This window comes from Trichoderma harzianum (assembly GCF_003025095.1).
Source record: "Trichoderma harzianum CBS 226.95 unplaced genomic scaffold M431scaffold_5, whole genome shotgun sequence".
NCBI lineage: Eukaryota > Fungi > Ascomycota > Sordariomycetes > Hypocreales > Hypocreaceae > Trichoderma > Trichoderma harzianum.
This window is the reverse complement of record NW_020209253.1, coordinates 621,804-640,799: the sequence shown is the minus strand read 5'-3', so window position 1 is coordinate 640,799 and position 18,996 is coordinate 621,804. Positions and strand designations below refer to the sequence as shown.

Sequence of the window (18,996 nt, the reverse complement as noted above, 5' to 3'; positions counted from 1 at the left end):
ATCGACTGCCAGCTGGTCAAGTCTCCATCCTTTGGTCACTTGCTTGAGCCAGTGCTGCTCAGAATCAGGTATCACTAAGACTTCAACCTAGAAAAATATTCAAAGCGTAACAATGTATAATTTGTACAAGCAATAATTCATTATCCTTCATAGAAATGTGGTTATCCCAACGCCGCAGCCCCAAATCCCAGTAAACCCGCTAGCCAATGCTACTACGACAATATTGTTGTTACAAAGGTCTCATACAAACACTCCAAAAACAGGTAAGCAGAAGCCTGCCCTGTATAGCAAAAGCTGATGCACAGGTGCGGCTCAATGATATCTCACACGCCATTCATTCCAAACTCATGCGGGCTTCATCTCCGATCCCCCATTGCCCGCCTTCTTTGCCCTGCTTTTGCAGCTCCAGCGCCACTGAAATGTTCAATGAGCTCGTGTCGTCCTCTCCAGCGATGTCACTAGCAACGTCGCTCGTTCTCCTCGGCCTCTGGCTGCCACTTCGTCGCTTCTCCTGTCTCTGACTGTCCAGGCGGAGACTATCCCCGGAACGGTCCGTAGTGCGTCTCCTCAGGGTTGGCCAGAACCGTGATGATGTTGTCGAGTGGAGTGAGATTGTATCATCCGCAATCTTTGTATTCAGATCGTCCGCGACTTGGTCTTCGTCTGGTGGGGAGATGATAGGCTCAGCTCGCATCTTTTCGTTGGCGGTGCTGTAGGATGTGGTATGCGGCGGCGACGTAGATTCTGTAGCATCTAATTCATGAGCATGAGGAAGTTGGGATGCGTCCACCTCCACCAACTCGGCATCACGATACCACTTTCTGCGGCGTGTCCACCGACCCCATCCATCAAGTCCCCGCCGGCCATTTTGCCACTATAAGGTCAATGTTAACTCAGGGTAGATAAAAGGGGAGGAGAAGCAAGGTTCATTTACCTTGTTGTCATAGTATATCCACCCATTCTTTCCATCGGGACCATCGTAATCCACCGTACCCTGCTCTTCAGACTCACTCACGCCATCTACCCGCCATTTACTACTCTCCACCCACCGCCATCTCATACGACTTCCATCTTCGACTTCAGGAAGCTCAAACTCGTCCCTCGGTGGCACGGCGTTGTTGTGTTCATCTGTCCACGCAGGCCGTTCGTATGCGAAAAGATTAGTTGTCCACCCCAAACCGATCCACCGTCTCTGATTTTCGTAAATGATAAAAGTAAACTTGACGCCGGCGCTTTTAGCATCGTTTCCAGAACCCTTTCGTCGACGGTTCACTTGTAAGCTAGAAGAGCTTAGGGATGATGCCTTGCTCATCTGGGACTCCTTTCCGTTTGTGCCATTGTTACTAGGCGGTGGCTTTGGTGGGTTTTCAAAACGGAGACCAGTAATGGCTCCGGCAAGTTTGCGAACGGTTGCGCTTCTCCAAACAATGGTTCTGGAAACTCGCATCACTCTGGCATGCCATGTCAAGACAATTGATCCCGCAAGCAGCACAACGCGTCGAGTAGTAATGATTCTGAATGGGGACATGGTCAGAGCGACCCAAAACGGCGTCACTATAAGGAGGCGCATAAACATGGCTGTGAGTGCTGGCCTGGTGGTTGCGCTGGTAGGTGTTCGCTGAGTGCTTAGAAAGTCGGTCATCTCGAGAAGAGGATCCATGAGGACATTGCATCTGCCAGTAAACTCCTTGAGTGTATCGACGATTTCATCCAACGTCTTCTGATGTTTGGTATTTGTAATTTCCGACCTAGCCCGAGCGTGGCCAGGCTGCTTCCCATTGGGAGTCTCCTCCAGATGATTGCCGCCATTGGCTGTGGCCTTTTTGGAAGCAGAAGCTTCTTTTGTGACTCGCGCTGGCTCGGTCCAGCCACTGCTGCTCAAGGGACTATATCGCCGGCCGTACATGCCCGCTATCAGCGCCATGCAGACAACGATGGGGCCGGCTCGCATGAGCACGACATCGCCGTAGAGGACGACCGCCCAGAAGGCGCACAGCAATAGGAAGCTCTGCCAGGGGTCTCCGGTGCTCCATGTTAGAAGCCCGACAAATGTGTTGAGTGGAAGTAAGAAGGGATGGCTATATGCGAGCGCGCGGGTGATCTGCGGAGGTGTGGCTAGGAGCAGCGGGCTCTTCTGGTGAACTAGGACGGTCGATCGACGGCTGTTCCTCGAGGGTGTCGTAGCCGAGAGTGTAACTGGAGAGAATGAGGCGTATGTCGGAGGAGGAGCTCCTACGAGGGAGTCGAAGGCTGGCGGCGAGGCGCCCAGAGACGAGTCGTCGCGGGTAGACATTGGCCGGCCGAGCTGTGAGATCCACGGAAGGTCCTGCGAATGGAAAATGCGGCAGATGGTCAGCAAGGAGTTGCGACAGCTGGAGGTCGAGCACTCGAGCAGATGCGCGGCGACAACAGGCGCAAGCACTAGCACGCGGAATTGTCAAGGTGTAATTGTAACTGTGATAGCGGCAGCTCGACGACGTAACGACGACGAGGCATCTGGCCAGAGCTCGGATCGTGGCGTCAACGAAGGCTGACGAGAGACAGGCCTAGGCAGCGTGTCTTCATGACATCACCCTAACGAGCCCTATAAAGTTGGGGGATGTCGATCCAATGGCGGGCATCCTCTGTCTTGCACGGGGCGTCTGCGCATGGACAAGAGGAAAATAAACGAATAATGAATAACAAAAAGCAGTTTGTGCAATGTTGGGAAGAAAAGGGTAGAGCAAGCAACGCAGGAAGAGGCAGGGGAAGCAATGTCCGAGTACGAATACCAAGTACAAACAAGAACAAGGGAGCAGAACTCAAGCAAGACTCACAATGGCAGCCATCTAAGGCAGTCCGTCGTCTCCGCCAGCCCAAAACGTCATTGGTCGCGCAACCGCGTCAGGCTGCAGGCAGGAGCGGTTTGGAGTAGAATTTTAACATCAAGTAAAGCAATGGAACAAAAGGGACGCAAATAATAGAAAAGTATTGAAAGTAAAAGTAAAGATGGAAGAAAGTCACAGAGAACAGAGTACAGAAGTGAAAAGGTCAGCAGGCCGCAATCGTCCTCATCTCTATTGGCAAGAGCCGAGGGCAGGCTCCTGCTAGCAAACGGATGAGTGCGGGTTGGCCACGTGAGACACCTTGATCGATTTCAATCACATGCAAATCGGGCAGCGGGCATCCCGTTGCTGATGGGAGGAATGTAAGTATCGGGTACCTCTTATGCGGTGAGGAAATGGGTCTATGTAGCGGTATGGGGAACCTCGGGCTCCGTTCCAGGTACCTGATTGCCAGCGTTGACGGGCAGCAAGTGCCTTGCAGCGCTCCATAATGTGCCTGAGGGCCCCGTAGGTTTAGGGGATGCTAGCCAGAACCCCAGAGGCTTCCATGTTCCATGCTTACACGCATGCAGTGAGGCTGACTCTTAATACGGCGGTGTCGTTGCCCAATAACAGCAGATACAAGTAGAAATTAGTAAAAATAGAGAAAGTAACTAAGCCGCAATAACAGAATAGTTACTTGAGAAGCAATAAAAACTCTTCCTCTGCATCTTTTAATACATGTTCCCTTGAAGTGTAGCCTCCATTCTGGAAATTGCACTCTACAGGGCTCCCCAGTTCCCCCTTCGGTCTTGCGCAACTAAGCTCCCGCAGTGTTAGCTGTCAGCTGGCCAAATCCGGGGAAGTCCTGGCTGCAGGGTCCTGCTGGGTCTAATACGGGACGGAGCATGCACAAGAAGGAATAATTATGGATAGTTTAATAGTGATACATTGATTATGAAGTGTCCTAACTAGCCATTACTGAATTGCATTTGGTGGATATGTTGTTGTGTAGTTGAGAAGAATGAGCCAGTCCTGTAGATGTAGTTGGCCATATTTCTCTCAAGCATCAAGTGATGCAAGCATGTGCCCGAGTTTCAAGTTCTTAGTGGCAGCTGGAGCAAGAGCCTGCGTTAAGACGCCAGTTAGCAAGATGTCCTATGACTGTGGCTTTGTGGATGCTGATGACACAAGTACATACAATTGGAGCCGCAGCTACAGGCAGAGGTAGAAGAACAGCCGCAGTTTCCGCCGCACATGGTGAATAAGTTGCGATGGTTGGTGTTTTGAAGAAGAAAAAACTTGAGAATATGTTGGTATGATGTAGTTGAAGTAGCTGTAGATGATTGAATTATTTGCTTTATGATGATGAAGAGAGAAAAATATTCAGTGTCTCCAGAATCTCGCGAGTCTTATATACCCAGCGCTGCGTTATTTGTGCCGGTTTTAGACCCCTCGCGATGCGTGGTTTGTGCCGATTTGTGGCGGGTGGCAACCGCCCAGCCTCACCCACGACAGGGGGCGTTTCTCGAAGACTCCAGCTGTACTTACAGAGAAACATGCATAATCAGATCAATCTTGAGATCTCAGATTATTCATCGTTTCTAGCTGCTTTGATGCAGCACCTCAATTTTTACTTTTTACCAATGATTCCAGTTCTGAGGAATCTCTCTATGTAACGTCCACGTCTTAGTGATCATGTCCCTCGTGCCCTTCTTCCTCATCATCATCTCCGCTCCAATCCGGAAATCCATCTTCAAATAGCTCCTGCAGCATCTTCCTCCTCTCCTCCTCCTCCACCCCATCCTTCCTCATGACCGTCTTCCACTCCTCATACTCCCCATCCGTAAGCAAACACGCATCAAGCATCTCTTCCAAACCCTCATGGTCCAGTCCTTCGCCGATAAAGACAATCTCATGCCTCCTATCCCCCCACTCGCCGCCCTTGGCAATGTCATGCTGCACCAGAGTATCTATGTCGGGGCTTCCCGTCGTATACTCTTCTTCTGGCAAAGTGCAAAACCATGAACGTCCTCCCGTGAGAGTGAGCATGGCCCCGGCTTGAGACCATTCGCCGGCGCGGTGAGGTCGTGTGGCCAGGAAGAATTCACCCTTGGAGCGGAAGAGCCGGGCGAGTGTTGGGTGAGCACGCTTGTTGGCGAGAATGACTTCGTTTGAGGGCATCATCAAGGGGTCGACGTCCATGTCGTTGTCTTTGTCATCATCATGAGAAGATATCTCGGTTTCAGGACTTGATGGGGAATGAGAAGAAGACGTCGAATCTGGCTTGTCTTCTGAGGATGAGTTGGTGCTTGCGCTGTCTTCGCAGTCAACCATTTCAGCATCCTCAACGTCAGGCAGCCTTTCGTCTCCCTCTTCTCCTTCATCTTCTTCATCTTCTTCATCATCGTCGTCATCGTCAGGATGCTCCATCTGCAAGATAAACTTATCATACAACAGTGCAAAGAGCCGCCTTGGATGAAAAGGTCGGTAACGTGAATAGATGAAGCTTTGCACATTATACTCCTCCGTTTCCGGCTTAGGAGTTACTACATTGCGGCCATTTACCTGAAATATTTGTGTTAGCCTTCCCTAATAAAATTTACATGGTAAAAGAAACTATCAGATGGGAAACATACCTCGCGCACAGTCATGGCATGCAAATCCTGCAGCCAACCATACCCAGTTTGCGCACGTGCGAGATCGAAGAGGCCTGTGTTGACCAGCTCTTTGACGTCCACTTTGCTATACTTAGACTCTATTACCTTGGCCCGGTGGTTCAGCTGTTTAACAAGATCAAGTACCCGGGCCTTCGTCTCGTCGTTGATCTGGTTCATCCGTCAGTCTTCAAATCAAGATAATCTTTTCGTAGCCAGCCTTACCATATCAATCTTGTTCAAGATGATCACGTCCGCAAACTCAATCTGGTCAACCATAAGGTCCGACACGGATCTCTCATCTTCCGGAACAACATCATCCCTCCGTCCAGACAACAAATCCGCTGTATCAAAGTCGTTCAGCATCGTAAAAGCATCAATGACCGTAACGGTCGTGTCCAAATGGGCGAATTTTTCTAGCCCTCCGGCTTTCTTCCTATACCATGATTAGTCACAACGATAACAGGAGGCAGCCGTCCCACAGGATAATAGAAGCTTACAGTTTGTTCAAAACCTTAATCATGTCTTCGTCAAGCTCAGCAGAGCCTTCGCCTTCGGTCAAGAGGCTCATCTGCTCTGCAAGGCGAGAATCGAAAGTCTCAGCAACCTGCTCTGGCTCACTAATGCCACTGCTTTCAATGATAATGTAGTCAAATTTCTGAAGCTGAGAGATGCGCACAAGCTCCTCGAGCAAGTCTCCTCTCAAAGTACAGCAGATGCATCCATTCTGTAGCGCAATGATCTTTTCATTGGTTTTTGTAAGGGTGTGAGTCTTTTGAATGAGAGATGCATCGACATTGATACTACGCGAATTTCAGTACTTTTCCAACAGCAGACCACCGTAATACCTACGCTCCAATGTCATTTACCACAACAGCTATACGAAGCCCATGGTTGCTTTTTAGAATGTGCTGTAGTAGCGTTGTCTTGCCTGACCCCTGAAGAGAGATTCGTTGTCAGCAAACTCCAGACTAGATTTGTGTACAGCAGAGCAGATTTGGCCAACTCACTAGAAAACCAGACAGGAGCGTCACAGGTAAAGGCTTGGATGGCACCAAGTCTTCCGACTTTTTGCTCTTCTTTGACTTGGTGGTTCGTCGCAACCCCATTGTGATGAAGAAGTTTGGCTGGAGTCAATATCTTGTACAAAGCAGAACTTGTAGGAAATTTGTTCAAAAGAAGAAACAAGAAATTGTTTAGGATTTAAAATCGTAATTGCCCGATACTTTATTATATAGCATGCCTAAATAACCATAATAAACAATTAAAAGAGAAAAAAAAAAAAGGAATCGTCGTGGGCCATCAAGGTTGTCACGTCAGTGCCATCAAGGTGCTGACGATGATACCTGCTTCACTTAGGCGCGTCATCACGGACCCAGCCATTGGATCGGACATTGCTCAGACCCAAAGATAATTCGTTTTTTATTTCTCATCGCAAGTCATTGCCATTGTCATTGGTCAGTCTGTCTTGAAGACAGATGATAATTGCTACGCTAATGAATAATGAACGTATGATTATTGGTCTGCACGGATTGGTCTGCCCATATCAATACATGACGCTCAGATCGTCCGTCAAAGTGAAACTAACATCTCTCTCTCAATGAAAAAAGGGAAAGAAAAAAATCCGTAACTCCGGTCATGCTGGCCTACCCAATGGCCTCTGATGATATACGCTGCAAGACTCAAAAAGACTCCAATTTCGTCGCTACAATGAGCGTTCAGATCAACGACTTTTACATAACGCAGCAGTTTCCCCCAGCCCCTGCTTGGCATTGCTCCAAGTAGCTTGCGTCGTCAGAAATACCTTCGGCAAGATTGTACTTGCGTATCGGTCCCTTGACTGTCAGGGTCTGTTCTCCCTCGGGATGCCACCATCGTAGGACCTGGAGCAGTGTGCCCTGGCTGTTGTCAAGGCCAATCTCCCATCTGCCAGCCGAGACAGTGGTTTCGCTCTCCTGCTTGGGGAAGTGGTACTCGGGAAGGAATATAATGGTAGGGGAATCATCGGCTGCAGCCTGGGGAGCTGAAACCTTGATGTTAAAGGTGCATTTACGTAGGTCAAAGCCAGAAGAGAGCAGTTTCCCTGCCACAACTGTTGGTGTTGGGCGAATGAAAGCTTCTGCAGCACGGTAGCCCGGAGCGTTTGCTAGCTCAGGATCTTTATCGGAGGGGGCAGAGCTGATTGATGGGTTCGTAAGCGTGCGTTGAAGATTTCCCGGATTCACTCCAGCATCATCTAGAGTTTCCGCGGTAACAATTGTGGCGCCAGGTTTGACCAAGCTCGTAGTTGACTGATCAAACGCATGCTCGCTCAGTATGGATGATGTCTCGGGGAGCTTGTCGTCCACAGAAATGATGGACAAATCTTCTCCGTTCCATTGATCTCCCCTCTCGTGATCGTTTGTTGTAGAGTACACCCACAGACAATACCCTTCCATTCCTGATCCTTCAGCCGCAAAATAGTTAGCATCCAGTGCCGCCGACTGGCTCGAGTAGTCTCCTGTCTTGTATGCCTTTTTATCATCCATATCATAGGGAATTCCAAATTCTGTCATCAGGCAAGGATGATTGCCTGCCCGATCAAGACCTTCTTGTCTAAGAGTTGCCAACTGATCCCTTAGGCAGTTCCGAATGGCTGTCTCTCCAATTCTAATAGCAAATGCAGGGTGCCAATACTTGCCCCGAAGCACACCAACGACGTCGACGTTCCAACTACTGTTCCAATGCTTTGTCATGAGGGTGATGCCATCATAGAAATGAGGGGTGAAGGCCATCCTTGGATCATCATCCTCTGTGCCTTTGATCTCGGGAGGAAGCTCCAAAGTCGGATACTGCATCAACATGATACAGTCTTTGTGCTGAGCGCGACAAGCTTTGCTGTATTTCCTCCAAAAGTCCAGGAAATAGGTGTTTGTGAATTCTGGATAGTCAATCGTTTTCCCAGTATTTGGGTTCTTCGAGAAATAGTCCTTCTTCAGGAGCGTGTCTGTTGCGATATCCCACACACCGTGTTGGGCCCAGATGCATTCACCAAGCTTCCACTCAGCATCACGCTTCCATCCATACCTTGAGTCGTCGTATCCTTCTGGCAGCCAGGCAAACTCGCCGTGCGGATCTACAAGCTTGGTGCCCGTCTTGTATGGACCAAGTCCTCCCATGTCCCAGGTATCAACTTCGCACGCCCTGCCCATACCCGTTAGGAAAGTCTGCCACATTGTTGGGCACGTTCCCTTTTTGAGAGGATGCTCTTTGGGAATGACGCTCAAATCAACGTATCCGGTCATGCCTCTGTTCGGTTCGTTCATGCTCTCCCAACCAATGACGACTTCGTTTTCGAGATCTCCAGCCTCATGGATGCGCTTCGCAAGATGGGCACATGCGTCGATGAAGTGGTTCTGTAGATAATCTTGAATATTGACGCCGTCGATGATGCACTTGGGAGCGAAATCCCTGCCAGCAAAGAAAAAGGTGAAGATGGTGCCGGCGGCAAGTCGGTAGTAGTTGGTGGACCAAATCATCTTGGGGAAACTATCTGGCTCGGGGTAGGTGTTATGAACGATGGCCGCCTCGGTAGCAGCGAAGCTCTGGGGGTTCAGTCCACAGGCATAGATGGTCCACATGGGGGCTCCAGAGCCGCCGGTGAACCTGGACCAGACGTCCTGGTGGGGGTCCATGAAGACGTAGAAGCCATAGGATTTGGCAATCCTCAAGACCTCAATAGTGTGCTGGATGTATTCCTCGTCGTAGATGCCGGGACCGGCAGCCTCAAGGGCCTCCCAGGTAAACAGATACCGTATCGTGTTGAATCCGAACCGCCGGATCCTCGCAAAGTGCATCGGTGCATCTTGTTTAGTAAATGGTCGCTGGTGGAAGGTCACATTGTCGCCGTCGAAGAAGTCGTCGCCGACATGAGACGGCTGGTTGGGCTCGCTTGGCAGTTTCGTGTCTCCAGCAACATTGATGCCGCGGAGAACAATCTGGCGGCCTTGGGCATCGCGGAACTGGCCATCTTCGATCGTCAGGCGAAAGGAAGCCATGGTTCTCACCAGGCAGCGAATTGGGTCGAATGGAATTGAATCCACTCGTCGGGTATCACGATTAAATGAATGGCCGATGTACTGTAATGGAGGTGAGGAGTGATAACGGAAGACGGTTTGCTAGTGCTAGAATCTCTCCAAGTGAGCAATGGATGTCACCAGACAGATTCAGTTACCGGAAACTCCATTGCCCCACCAGCAAGATAGCGGTCTCACAGTCGCCACAGCTAGAGCCTAAACTGGCAAACGGCGATCCCCACAGCGGCTAGGACTTCGATCTGTGTTGCTCTGTTTCCCCGATTTCTCCAATTCGGCAGATCCGGGTGGCAACGGATGCCGATTGCGAATACGAACATCAAGATGTTGTGCCGTGTTAATCGCTGCTGCAGTACTTGAATACGCGTAGATGAATGAATTAGCCAACATAGAGACATTACATTCTACTTAAATGTTATTACATCTACAGTTGCTGAGATACACACTAACTGAGAATGCATGTACAGATATCTCCTCACATTTATTTGGACTGCAGGGTAAAGCATCACTGAACATACATGTTATATGAACCATCGTCAGTTAACATGGAACATTTATCTGTACAATAAATACCTACCTACATATAGATAACGCAGAACAAAACCATCCTCATCATACAGAACAAAGATTAAAATAAACCCAAGTAAACATTATAAACTTCATCAGAGCCAAGCCATCTCTTTATCATTCACACCCGTTTCCCTCAGTATCAATAACCAATACCTACCGGTCCTTCATTGTTTGTTGCCTGCATACCCTGAGCATAACTCTGATCTGTTGCAGATTGGCTTGCTCTCGGCTGGTATACCCCAAACCGCAACTCCTCCTGAGAAAAATCACTCACTCGGCCTTGACCTTGACCCAATTCTACTGGCTCCGGAATTGGAATTGATAGCTGAGTATCGCCCTCTATGAAATGGGCAGCTCGAAACGGCGCCAGATCTTCGCCTTCCATCGGGCCCCATATCAAGTCCTCATAGAGCTCTGGTCTGGGCTTTGAGCTTCCGAGGATGTATCGTTGGATAAGCCACGGTAGATATTCGAATAGCTGGTAACGCATAAACTTTCTTTTGGAAACTGCAAAGATGTGGTCCAACTCTTCGAGGGTGTGACGCTTTGTCTCTTCTACCAGTAAGAAGACCATGACTAGAGCCACGATATTGAGACCAGAGAAGAGGCCCAAGGCTCCGATTGCTTTTAGACCTGCATTCACACTTTGCGGCAATTAGCTTAAGATAGCCCTATGTTATGGTCTGTATCTTCACTTACCTGGGGTAGACGATAGATAAGATGCCGGCAAAGCCCAAGTTGATTGCAATAGCCCAAGAAGCTCCCTGATATGCAATTAGGATGGCTGAAAAATCTGGAGGGTTGATTCGATAACCTACCGCTTCTCTATGAGATAGAGGAAAGCTTTCTGAAGCAAGGGTAAACGGGATCGGGCCAAGACCTGGAGAATATACGGCTGCGAAGACTACTTGGATATTAGCTCGGACTTGACAGACGATTGGGGGTTTATCACTCATACCATATAAGAAGAAGGCAGCAACCCCTATTCTGATACTCTCAGTCGAAATAGTGCACGATAAAGCGGCAGCGAGCATGAACAAGGCCGTGAAAGGCAACGTTCCTAAAAGCCACTTTCGCCGACCAAGCGTATCAATACTTCTCACAGCAGGCAGTCCGCACAGAAAATTGATTGCCCCTATCAATTGAGCGGTTAGCATCTCGTACTACAAGAAGAATCTGACAGCTGGGAATGTATTTACCAAAGCCTAGGCTGTATGCCATTGGGATAATTTTCGAGTGTTGTTCATCTTTGCTACTGGCACCGGCGAAGAGGGTTCCTAATTCCCATGAGCTTGGAGTTAAGTCTGTCTACGTCACTCATGATTTACCTGAATAAAAAGCCAGAACATTGACTAAAACTTTGTTAGAGCCTGTCGCATTGGGAGAAATCCTTTGTTTGACTTACTTCCACAGAGTTGCTGGGCTAGGTTGACTGTCGAAGTAGAGATGAGAGCATTATACAGGCGCCTCTGTTGGAATAGCTGCATGTATTGTCTCAAAAAGTCTCGCATAACCCATATGAATCCCGGGGATCGAAAGGCATGCTCGTCCAGGTCTCCCAATCCCATAGCTTGTTGCTCGAGCGATTTATACACCAGATATATGTCCCGTAATGCTTGGAGCTGCCATCACGTTAACTTCACAAGGTCCATTCAAGGAAGAGCCAAAGAATGACAAACCTCTGTATTTCGGATCCTCGTCATGCACGTATATGCTTTTTGAACGTCGTAGTTGGGTCCCTTTATCAGATGAAAACGAGGGGACTCCGGGCAGAAGAACATGGTAATTATGAAGAGTGCTAGACTCGGCACTGTAGGTGATGCATTAATGAGTGCTAGTGTCGTCTCGTTCGACTGAGCTCTTGTGAAGATGAGGTTGAAAGCAAAGCCGAGCATGATACCGAATGCGACCCTTTTCTTGTATGTTAATTGACGGTTTCAACCGGATATCTATGCTTGTTGTCTTACCATAATTGCCAAGCCAGAATGGCAGATCCACGCCAGAATCCGACAGCAGTTTCTCCAGCAAGAATTGGCGTACTGACAGCCTTGATTCCCATTCCTAATCAACCATTAGCCTTTAGACGCCAAAAGACTTTCTTTGGTCAGACATACCGATGCCATTGATGATCCGGATTCCGAATAGTTGGTACCAGGTCTTTGCAAAAGCTGCACCAACGGAACCTGCCAAAATGAGGAACGCAGCGACGCAGATACCTCCACGTCTGCCGAACCAATAATTGATTGGCAGCGAGAGAGGGCAGCCAACCAATGCGGCAACAAAGAACGGTACTGCATTGGTGGCTCCAAACTTCCAATTATCCGAACTGGAGGGTTTGATGTGTTCGTGGAGCCCCCATTCTTCTTTATATAGAGAAGCGCCGTTGAAAGACGATTGAACAAAGCCTGTTACGAGAAGTAAAGTTAGAAAAGGGAGAGAGAGAGCTGAAGAATGACGTATTCCTACCTTGTAGTAGGGCGGCAATGGAGACTGTGAGGATAACAATTCGCATGCCCTTCTCACTGAAAGGAACGTCTCTTTCTCGAGTCAAAGCACGTTTCTCCTCCATCGTCAACTGTACCGGCAGACCGGACTCAAAATGGAAACCCTTTTTTCTTGCGACCTCATCATATACACGAATGTCTTTTGCAACTCGAGCGGCACGTAGAAGGTTCTCGTACTCGACGGATGGCAGATGGTTTTCGACAAAGGACCGAACATCCCTTTGCAATTCTTCGTCCGTGAGATGGACTAATCCCGTCAACTTCCGTCAAAGATCTATTCAAGTTTTTCATTTTCTTTTGGCATCATACCTAGAGGGTTTTCAATGATGGCATTGCCATTCGGGCGTCTGCCTCGAGTTGCGGCTGAATATTGGCTTTCGTTGCGAGCCGAGGCGCCTGTATTTCGACCCGACGAAGCCATCACGGATGCTGAAATCGTCAATTATACTGATTGACTGAAGCAACAATGATGACACTGACTTCTGAGAGATTATATCAAGAACAAAGAAAAATTGCAGGTTTGCGATTTTAGCGGGTAGAAGTCGCAACAACAATAGGACGCTCGAGTCACCTGGAAGACCGCGCGCCTCATATTCTGGCATTCCTATCTACAATAGCAGCTCACTTGTTTATACGCACGGTTAATGTGATGGGTCAAATCATATGCATTGGTTTCACATTCTTGGCTAAATAAGGCTTTATTACACAAACAGCCACGCAAGGCGTACGGGACCCTGTCTTGGATAAGGCACCGACATTTCACACGATGCCATTCATAGAACTGAAAGAAACTAGTGACACTCGAGTTACAAAGGAAGCAGCCACAGCATGGGAACAATGGTCTATGCACTGGTCGAGCTAAGGGGACGATCTCATTATTTTAGTCCAATGTGGCTTTTCTGGAAGCAAATCCTTGTCCACGATGACATAAAAACGAGGCTGCAGCACCTGCAATTTGAGATGAGGCTGGTACCAAGTGGTTTTTGGCTGCATAAAGGAACTGAGCTTGGATGTTCAAAACCTCTTGAGGTTGTACAGATCCCAGCCCTGCTGATGGTTGTCTCGATAGGCAACCTTTTTGGCTTCATTCTCATTGGCTCCCCACAATCTGCGGCTTGCTCTATACCTGGCAAGTTGACAAGGAGTAATTGACCGAAATCGGCGGTGATAAGACATCCTCTTGAGCCTTTCTTGCTCTGTACTACATTGGTCACGAGAGAAGCATCTGTTTGTTCAATTGTTTGCTGCAACCCACTTATTCGATGTCACCGGCAATGAAAACGTCCAGAACTGCAGCTGGATTATGTTATCGGTTAGCTTCATGTAAGTTATGAACTTGGCTAGATATTTGTATTCATAAGAGGACAGCGGGAATTGTTCCTTCATATGTTCCAATACTGCTATTTTAGTGGTTAGATGAAGATGGGACCTGGAGTGGTGGAGTTTGACAACGCGCTGTGGAAATAGCATCACGCATTACTTGTTTTTTGGCCTGAGAAGTGCTCGCCGATAATTAAGAAATCTAGGGAATCACATAGAATATTTCAGAAATATGGCAATAATGCCTCATGATGTGTCCCAAGTACTTTTATCCAATAATTGATGCCCTGTTGAAGTTGAAATGACTTGTCCAAGGGCAAGACGAGTTCCTTGGTAGGCACAACCGGTAAATTCTCGGCCAAGGCAGCACAGCGCCCGCGATAGCTGTTGAGGCTCTTGCTAACGACCTGGAACCAATAATTTCATTCATCATCAAACATTCGCTCGAGCTTTCAGACATGACAGTCTTGGCTTGAAGAATATCCAAAGGCAGAGGAATCATCGAATCTGCCATGAGATCCAGGCCGTGTGACACTACAGTCCATTCTTTGTTTTGTGTTTCTGTCTGATCCGATTCCATTCTTTGTGCATAACTCATTTCCCCTCCACAGCCTGCCAAAGACATCGGGCATCATGTCTAGCAAGGCGGCGCTCAAAGGCATCGCCGATGCGGTGCGCCAACAAAAGTTTGACGATGTGATTGAAAAGGCCCGGGACTTTCTGAAAAAGGAGCCCAACAACTACCAAGGGTACGTTGGCTATTCTACATCCAAGACTGGACCCTCATGTGCACAAAAGCTGACCCCTCAGTCATATTTTCTTGGCTTTTGCGTTGGATAAGAAGAATCGACTAGATGAGGCTGAAGCTGTCTATCAATCGGCAACTCAGCTGCGTCCTCAAGATGCACAGGCCTGGCAGGGTCTCATCAAGCTGTATGAGAAACAGGCTGCCAAGAAGCTGCGCGAGTATCAAACAGCAATCGTCCATCTAGCCCCCATCTTCCACCAGGCGGAGGAGCTGTACAAGTGCCAAGAAGCAGTCGATAAATTCGTCGACTTTGCTCGAGTCCACGGAGATCAGCTACAGTATGCAGATGCCCTGTGGATCAGACTTCCCGAGAGCCCTCTGTACTCAATTCTGGAAGGCTACTTTCCCCATCCCTCCAAGACTTACGAAAGCATCACTCATATTATCGAGACATATGAGAAAAAGGCCATCAACACACTCATTGGAGAGCGACGAACGAGATTGGGTGCGACACTGACCGAGGTCACCCTCGAGGTGAAGAGGGAAATTTACGGCGGGAGCAAACTAGAGCACCTTTACCGAGAACTCATCAACTGGACTACCGATGATGATGTAAGGAGAAGTTATGAAGAGAAACTGATCCAATACTGTCATGATCGCCTCCTTGTGTTGCCAGCAGGACCAGCAAAGACGGAGGAGCAGCAAAAGGTTCTTGGACTGGCAAATGACATGGTCATCATCAGACACCCCTTCCGACTAGCCTGGGATATTGCCATTAACTGGCAAGACAAGAAAGAAATCCGCGATTACGACGTGGAGCTTCTAAGAAACTACTGCAACTTCTTTCCGGAAAGCGATCTATACAAGATCATCACTGGGTTCCTAACAAGCAGCTTTTCACCTTTTGCAGCACTCGCGGTAGAAGAATCGAAAAAGGCCCCCTCCGCCGAGACCGAAACGTCTGACGATAGTGACGAGGAAGATGGTGGTGCACCAACCTTTGTGGTCCCGCTGACTGAAGAAGATCGGTTGATTATGATGACTGATGGCATTTCAAGTTCCGAATCCGTCTTTGGCTACAGATTAGTAGGGCAGTATCTTCTGCGGTCTGGAGAATATGAAAGCACAGTGGAATTGATGCGCAAGGCCGTCCCTTTTCTTGCTAGACAGAAGACAAAGATTGGCCTGTCATACGAAAACACAGAAGATGCCTATTCCATCTCGCTTGCGACAGCGCTCATCTACTACCAATCTCCGAGACATCACCAGGAAGCCAAGCGCCTATTTGACAAAGTTTTGGAGCACGACAAGACTTCAACTCCTGCCATGATTGGCGTCGGCCTCATCTTTGAGGAGGAGGAAGATTACGAGGAGGCGATTGACTTCCTCACTCGCGCACTGGCTCGAGATGCTTCCAACCTTCGTGTCAAGTCGGAAGCTGCCTGGGTCAAAGCTCTTAGAGGAGATTGGCAAACAGCGCTGGGTGAACTTCAGGAGTGTTTGGAGCCTCTAGAAGAACAAGGTGATGCCTCCAAGGAGCTCCTGGCTGATACTCAGTATCGCATCGGAATGTGCATCTGGAACCTGGACACGGACAGGCAATCTCGAAAGCGGAAGAAGGGCGAATGTGCTTATGCCTACTGGCTCAAGGCTCTGAACAATTCTTTGAATCATGCACCGACGTATACCAGCCTGGGTATCTTTTACGCAGACTACGCATCAGATAAGAAGCGATCGCGACGATGCTTTACAAAGGCCCTGGAGCTATCATCATCGGAAGTGACGGCGGCCGAACGCCTGGCCAGATCTTTTGCAGATGATGGAGATTGGGATCGAGTGGAATTGGTTGCTCAACGTATCGTTGACTCCGGCAAGGTTAAGCCCCCACCAGGGTCGAAGCGCAAGGGAATCAGCTGGCCTTTTGCGGCCCTGGGTGTTGCTGAATTGAACAAGCAAGACTTTCACAAGTCTATCGTGTCGTTCCAAGCAGCCCTCAGAATCACTCCCAACGACTATCACTCTTGGGTTGGGCTCGGCGAAAGCTACCACAGCTCTGGACGATACATTGCGGCGACTAAAGCCATCCTCAATGCAAAGAAACTGGAAGAAGATTCCAAGGTAGATGTATCTGGGGATACTTGGTTTACCAACTACATGCTCGCCAACATTAAGCGTGAACTAGGCGAGTTTGACGAGGCCATTACACTCTACCAAACAGTTTTGGAGACACATGCTGAAGAAGAGGGAGTGGTTCTTGCACTGATGCAAACCATGGTCGACAATGCCGTTACAAGCGTGGACAGGGGCCTGTTTGGAAAGGCAGTTCATCTTGCCATAGATGCCATCAACTTTGCGACACAGCGGAGTGGCAGTGTGTTGGAGACTTTCAATTTTTGGAAGAGCATTGCTGAGGCTTGTTCTATTTTTACGCAGGTCCAGAGCCGAACTACGGATTTTCCGATCGACTCTATCAAGCCTCTTCTGGAGTCTCGGCCACAGGAGGCTTTCGATGTCCTTTCTAATGTTGACAAGGTTGGCACCGATGCCGTTTACCAAAAAGCCACAACAGACGAGCATTTTGGTATTGAGATTGCGACATGTCTACACGCAACGATCCTGAGTTACAAGCAGGCCATCCACGTATCGGCCAATGATATCCACGCACAAGCCGTTGCGTATTATAACCTGGGATGGGCTGAATACCGTGCTCATACCTGCCTGCCATCACAGCTGCGGAAAAAGCCGAACCGATACATCAGGGCTGCTGTCAGGGCATTCAAACGATCTATTGAACTGGAGGCCAACAACGCAGATTTCTGGAACGCCCTAGGAGTAGTGACTAGCGACATCAATCCTGACATAGCCCAACATGCATATGTTAGGAGCTTGCACTTGAATGAGCGCAGCCCAGTGGCGTGGACAAATCTGGGGACTTTGGCACTGCTTGCAGGAGACTTTAAGCTTGCCAATGAGAACTTCACGAGGGCACAGTCAAACGACCCGGATTATGCGCACGCATGGCTCGGCCAAGGCTTTGTGGCCCTCCTGTTTGGCGAGGCAAAGGAGGCCAGGGGTCTCTTTACGCACGCAATGGAAATCTCAGAATCGTCATCGCTACCTGCACGCCGTCACTATTCGTCTTCGCTTTTCGATCACATCTTGACGGCTCCGCTCAACCTGAACGTGGCATCACTCATCCAGCCCCTGTTTGCTGTTAACCAAGTCCAGAGCTTACACCCTGGTGATTTGGCGTTTGTCCATCTCAAAACTCTTTTGCAAGAGCGCACGGGCGAAAGCCCTCGTGCGGTCGAGACTCTTGAGAAGATATGCGAAAAGCTGGAAGCCGATTACGAAAGGACCGAGTCCGCTGATGACCTTGCACGGTTTACTCTGGCACGAACAGATCTGGCGCGAGCATACCTCGCCTCTGGATCTTACGAACAAGCCGTTGAATGCGGAGAAATGGCATTAGGATTGAGCGGCGAGGAGGGCGAGAACGAGTTGACGAGCGAGCAACGCAAAAAGGCTCGATTGTCCGCACACTTGACTGTGGGACTTGCGCAGTATTACCTCAAGACGTACGATGAGGCAGAGACGTGCTTCGAGTCGGCGTTGGAAGAATCCGACAACAATCCTGATGCGACGTGCTTGCTCGCCCAGGTTCTATGGGCTCAAGGCACAGAGAGCGCAAGAGAAAAGGCTCGCGGTGCCCTGTTTGAGGTTATTGAAAAGCATCCCGACCATGTACAAAGCGTGCTACTCCTAGGAGTCATTGCTCTTCTCGATCAAGACGAGGCAAGCTTAGAAGCCGTGGTAGAAGAGCTCCAAGGCCTACGAACAAACGACAAGGTGAGTGCAGCAGAACAATCTCGCATCGGCCAAGTCTTAAGAGCAGTGGCCTCTCTCGGAGACGGAAAGACGGAGCAGGACATGATCTCGCAAGTCCAGACGGACATCATGCTCTATCCAAACCTCCCACACGGCTGGTCATCGCTTGCTGAGACGACGGCCGAAGACGGCGACTACGCGGCTGAGATGTCGCTCAAGGTTGCCGCAAGGGGCATTCCACCACGAGGAACACTGGAAGCGCAGGATTTGGCCAAGGCGTATGCTGGGACGGGCAGAGTTGCAGATGCGCAGAGAGCAGCGTTTTTGGCGCCGTGGGAGGGTTCTGGATGGAATGCTCTTGAGATTAGTGTTGAGGGCATGTGATGAGAGGATATATAATGACTTGTTGTATGTGAAAATGAAACAAAAGATGGCTATTCACGATGACGAAGGAGGAGTCAACTACGGCTATACAAATGACTTACCGTCTAT

General features: G+C 49.1%; 5 protein-coding genes across 5 annotated transcripts; 1 reads left to right on the top strand and 4 right to left on the bottom strand.

Annotated features, from left to right (window-relative positions):
• Positions 1-334: 334 nt before the first annotated feature.
• M431DRAFT_481027 (hypothetical protein) lies at positions 335-2,293 on the bottom strand (the record flags this gene model as incomplete). Its single annotated transcript, XM_024915926.1, has 2 exons — positions 335-874; positions 935-2,293. 2 exons carry the CDS (start codon positions 2,291-2,293, stop codon positions 335-337), a joined length of 1,899 nt encoding a protein of 632 aa, XP_024775174.1.
• Positions 2,294-4,486: 2,193 nt separating this feature from the next.
• M431DRAFT_140745 (hypothetical protein) lies at positions 4,487-6,580 on the bottom strand. Its single transcript, XM_024912617.1, has 6 exons — positions 6,472-6,580; positions 6,314-6,399; positions 5,962-6,264; positions 5,687-5,897; positions 5,444-5,632; positions 4,487-5,372 (listed from the first exon to the last, which is right to left on the bottom strand). The coding sequence occupies exons 1-6, from the start codon at positions 6,568-6,570 to the stop codon at positions 4,494-4,496; spliced, it is 1,767 nt and encodes a 588-aa protein (XP_024775173.1). The 5' UTR covers positions 6,571-6,580; the 3' UTR covers positions 4,487-4,493.
• A 174-nt stretch (positions 6,581-6,754) lies between these two features.
• Positions 6,755-9,612, bottom strand: M431DRAFT_507162 (glycoside hydrolase family 5 protein). Its single transcript, XM_024918921.1, has one exon. The coding sequence runs from the start codon at positions 9,496-9,498 to the stop codon at positions 7,195-7,197; it is 2,304 nt and encodes a 767-aa protein (XP_024775172.1). The 5' UTR covers positions 9,499-9,612; the 3' UTR covers positions 6,755-7,194.
• Positions 9,613-10,243: 631 nt separating this feature from the next.
• On the bottom strand, positions 10,244-13,029 carry M431DRAFT_83082 (hypothetical protein; the record flags this gene model as incomplete). Its single annotated transcript, XM_024923265.1, has 11 exons — positions 10,244-10,748; positions 10,804-10,864; positions 11,063-11,239; positions 11,304-11,408; positions 11,433-11,456; positions 11,510-11,726; positions 11,784-12,015; positions 12,072-12,165; positions 12,219-12,509; positions 12,571-12,855; positions 12,918-13,029. 11 exons carry the CDS (start codon positions 13,027-13,029, stop codon positions 10,244-10,246), a joined length of 2,103 nt encoding a protein of 700 aa, XP_024775171.1.
• Positions 13,030-14,561: 1,532 nt separating this feature from the next.
• Positions 14,562-18,888, top strand: M431DRAFT_493927 (hypothetical protein; the record flags this gene model as incomplete). The annotated part of the gene is made up of 2 exons (XM_024917180.1): positions 14,562-14,677; positions 14,739-18,888. The coding sequence occupies 2 exons, from the start codon at positions 14,562-14,564 to the stop codon at positions 18,886-18,888; spliced, it is 4,266 nt and encodes a 1,421-aa protein (XP_024775170.1).
• Between the last annotated feature and the right edge of the window lie 108 nt (positions 18,889-18,996).

Bases quoted from the DNA above. Each gene is read 5' to 3' on its own strand.
- M431DRAFT_140745 (XM_024912617.1), bottom strand. From the start codon at position 6,570: ATGGGGTTGCGACGAACCACCAAGTCAAAGAAGAGCAAAAAGTCGGAA. The intron at 5,633-5,686 runs GTAAGGCTGGCT...CGGATGAACCAG, and splicing joins TCTTGAACAAGATTGATATG to ATCAACGACGAGACGAAGGC. The intron at 5,373-5,443 runs GTATGTTTCCCA...CAAATATTTCAG, and splicing joins ATGCCATGACTGTGCGCGAG to GTAAATGGCCGCAATGTAGT.
- M431DRAFT_507162 (XM_024918921.1), bottom strand. From the start codon at position 9,498: ATGGCTTCCTTTCGCCTGACGATCGAAGATGGCCAGTTCCGCGATGCC.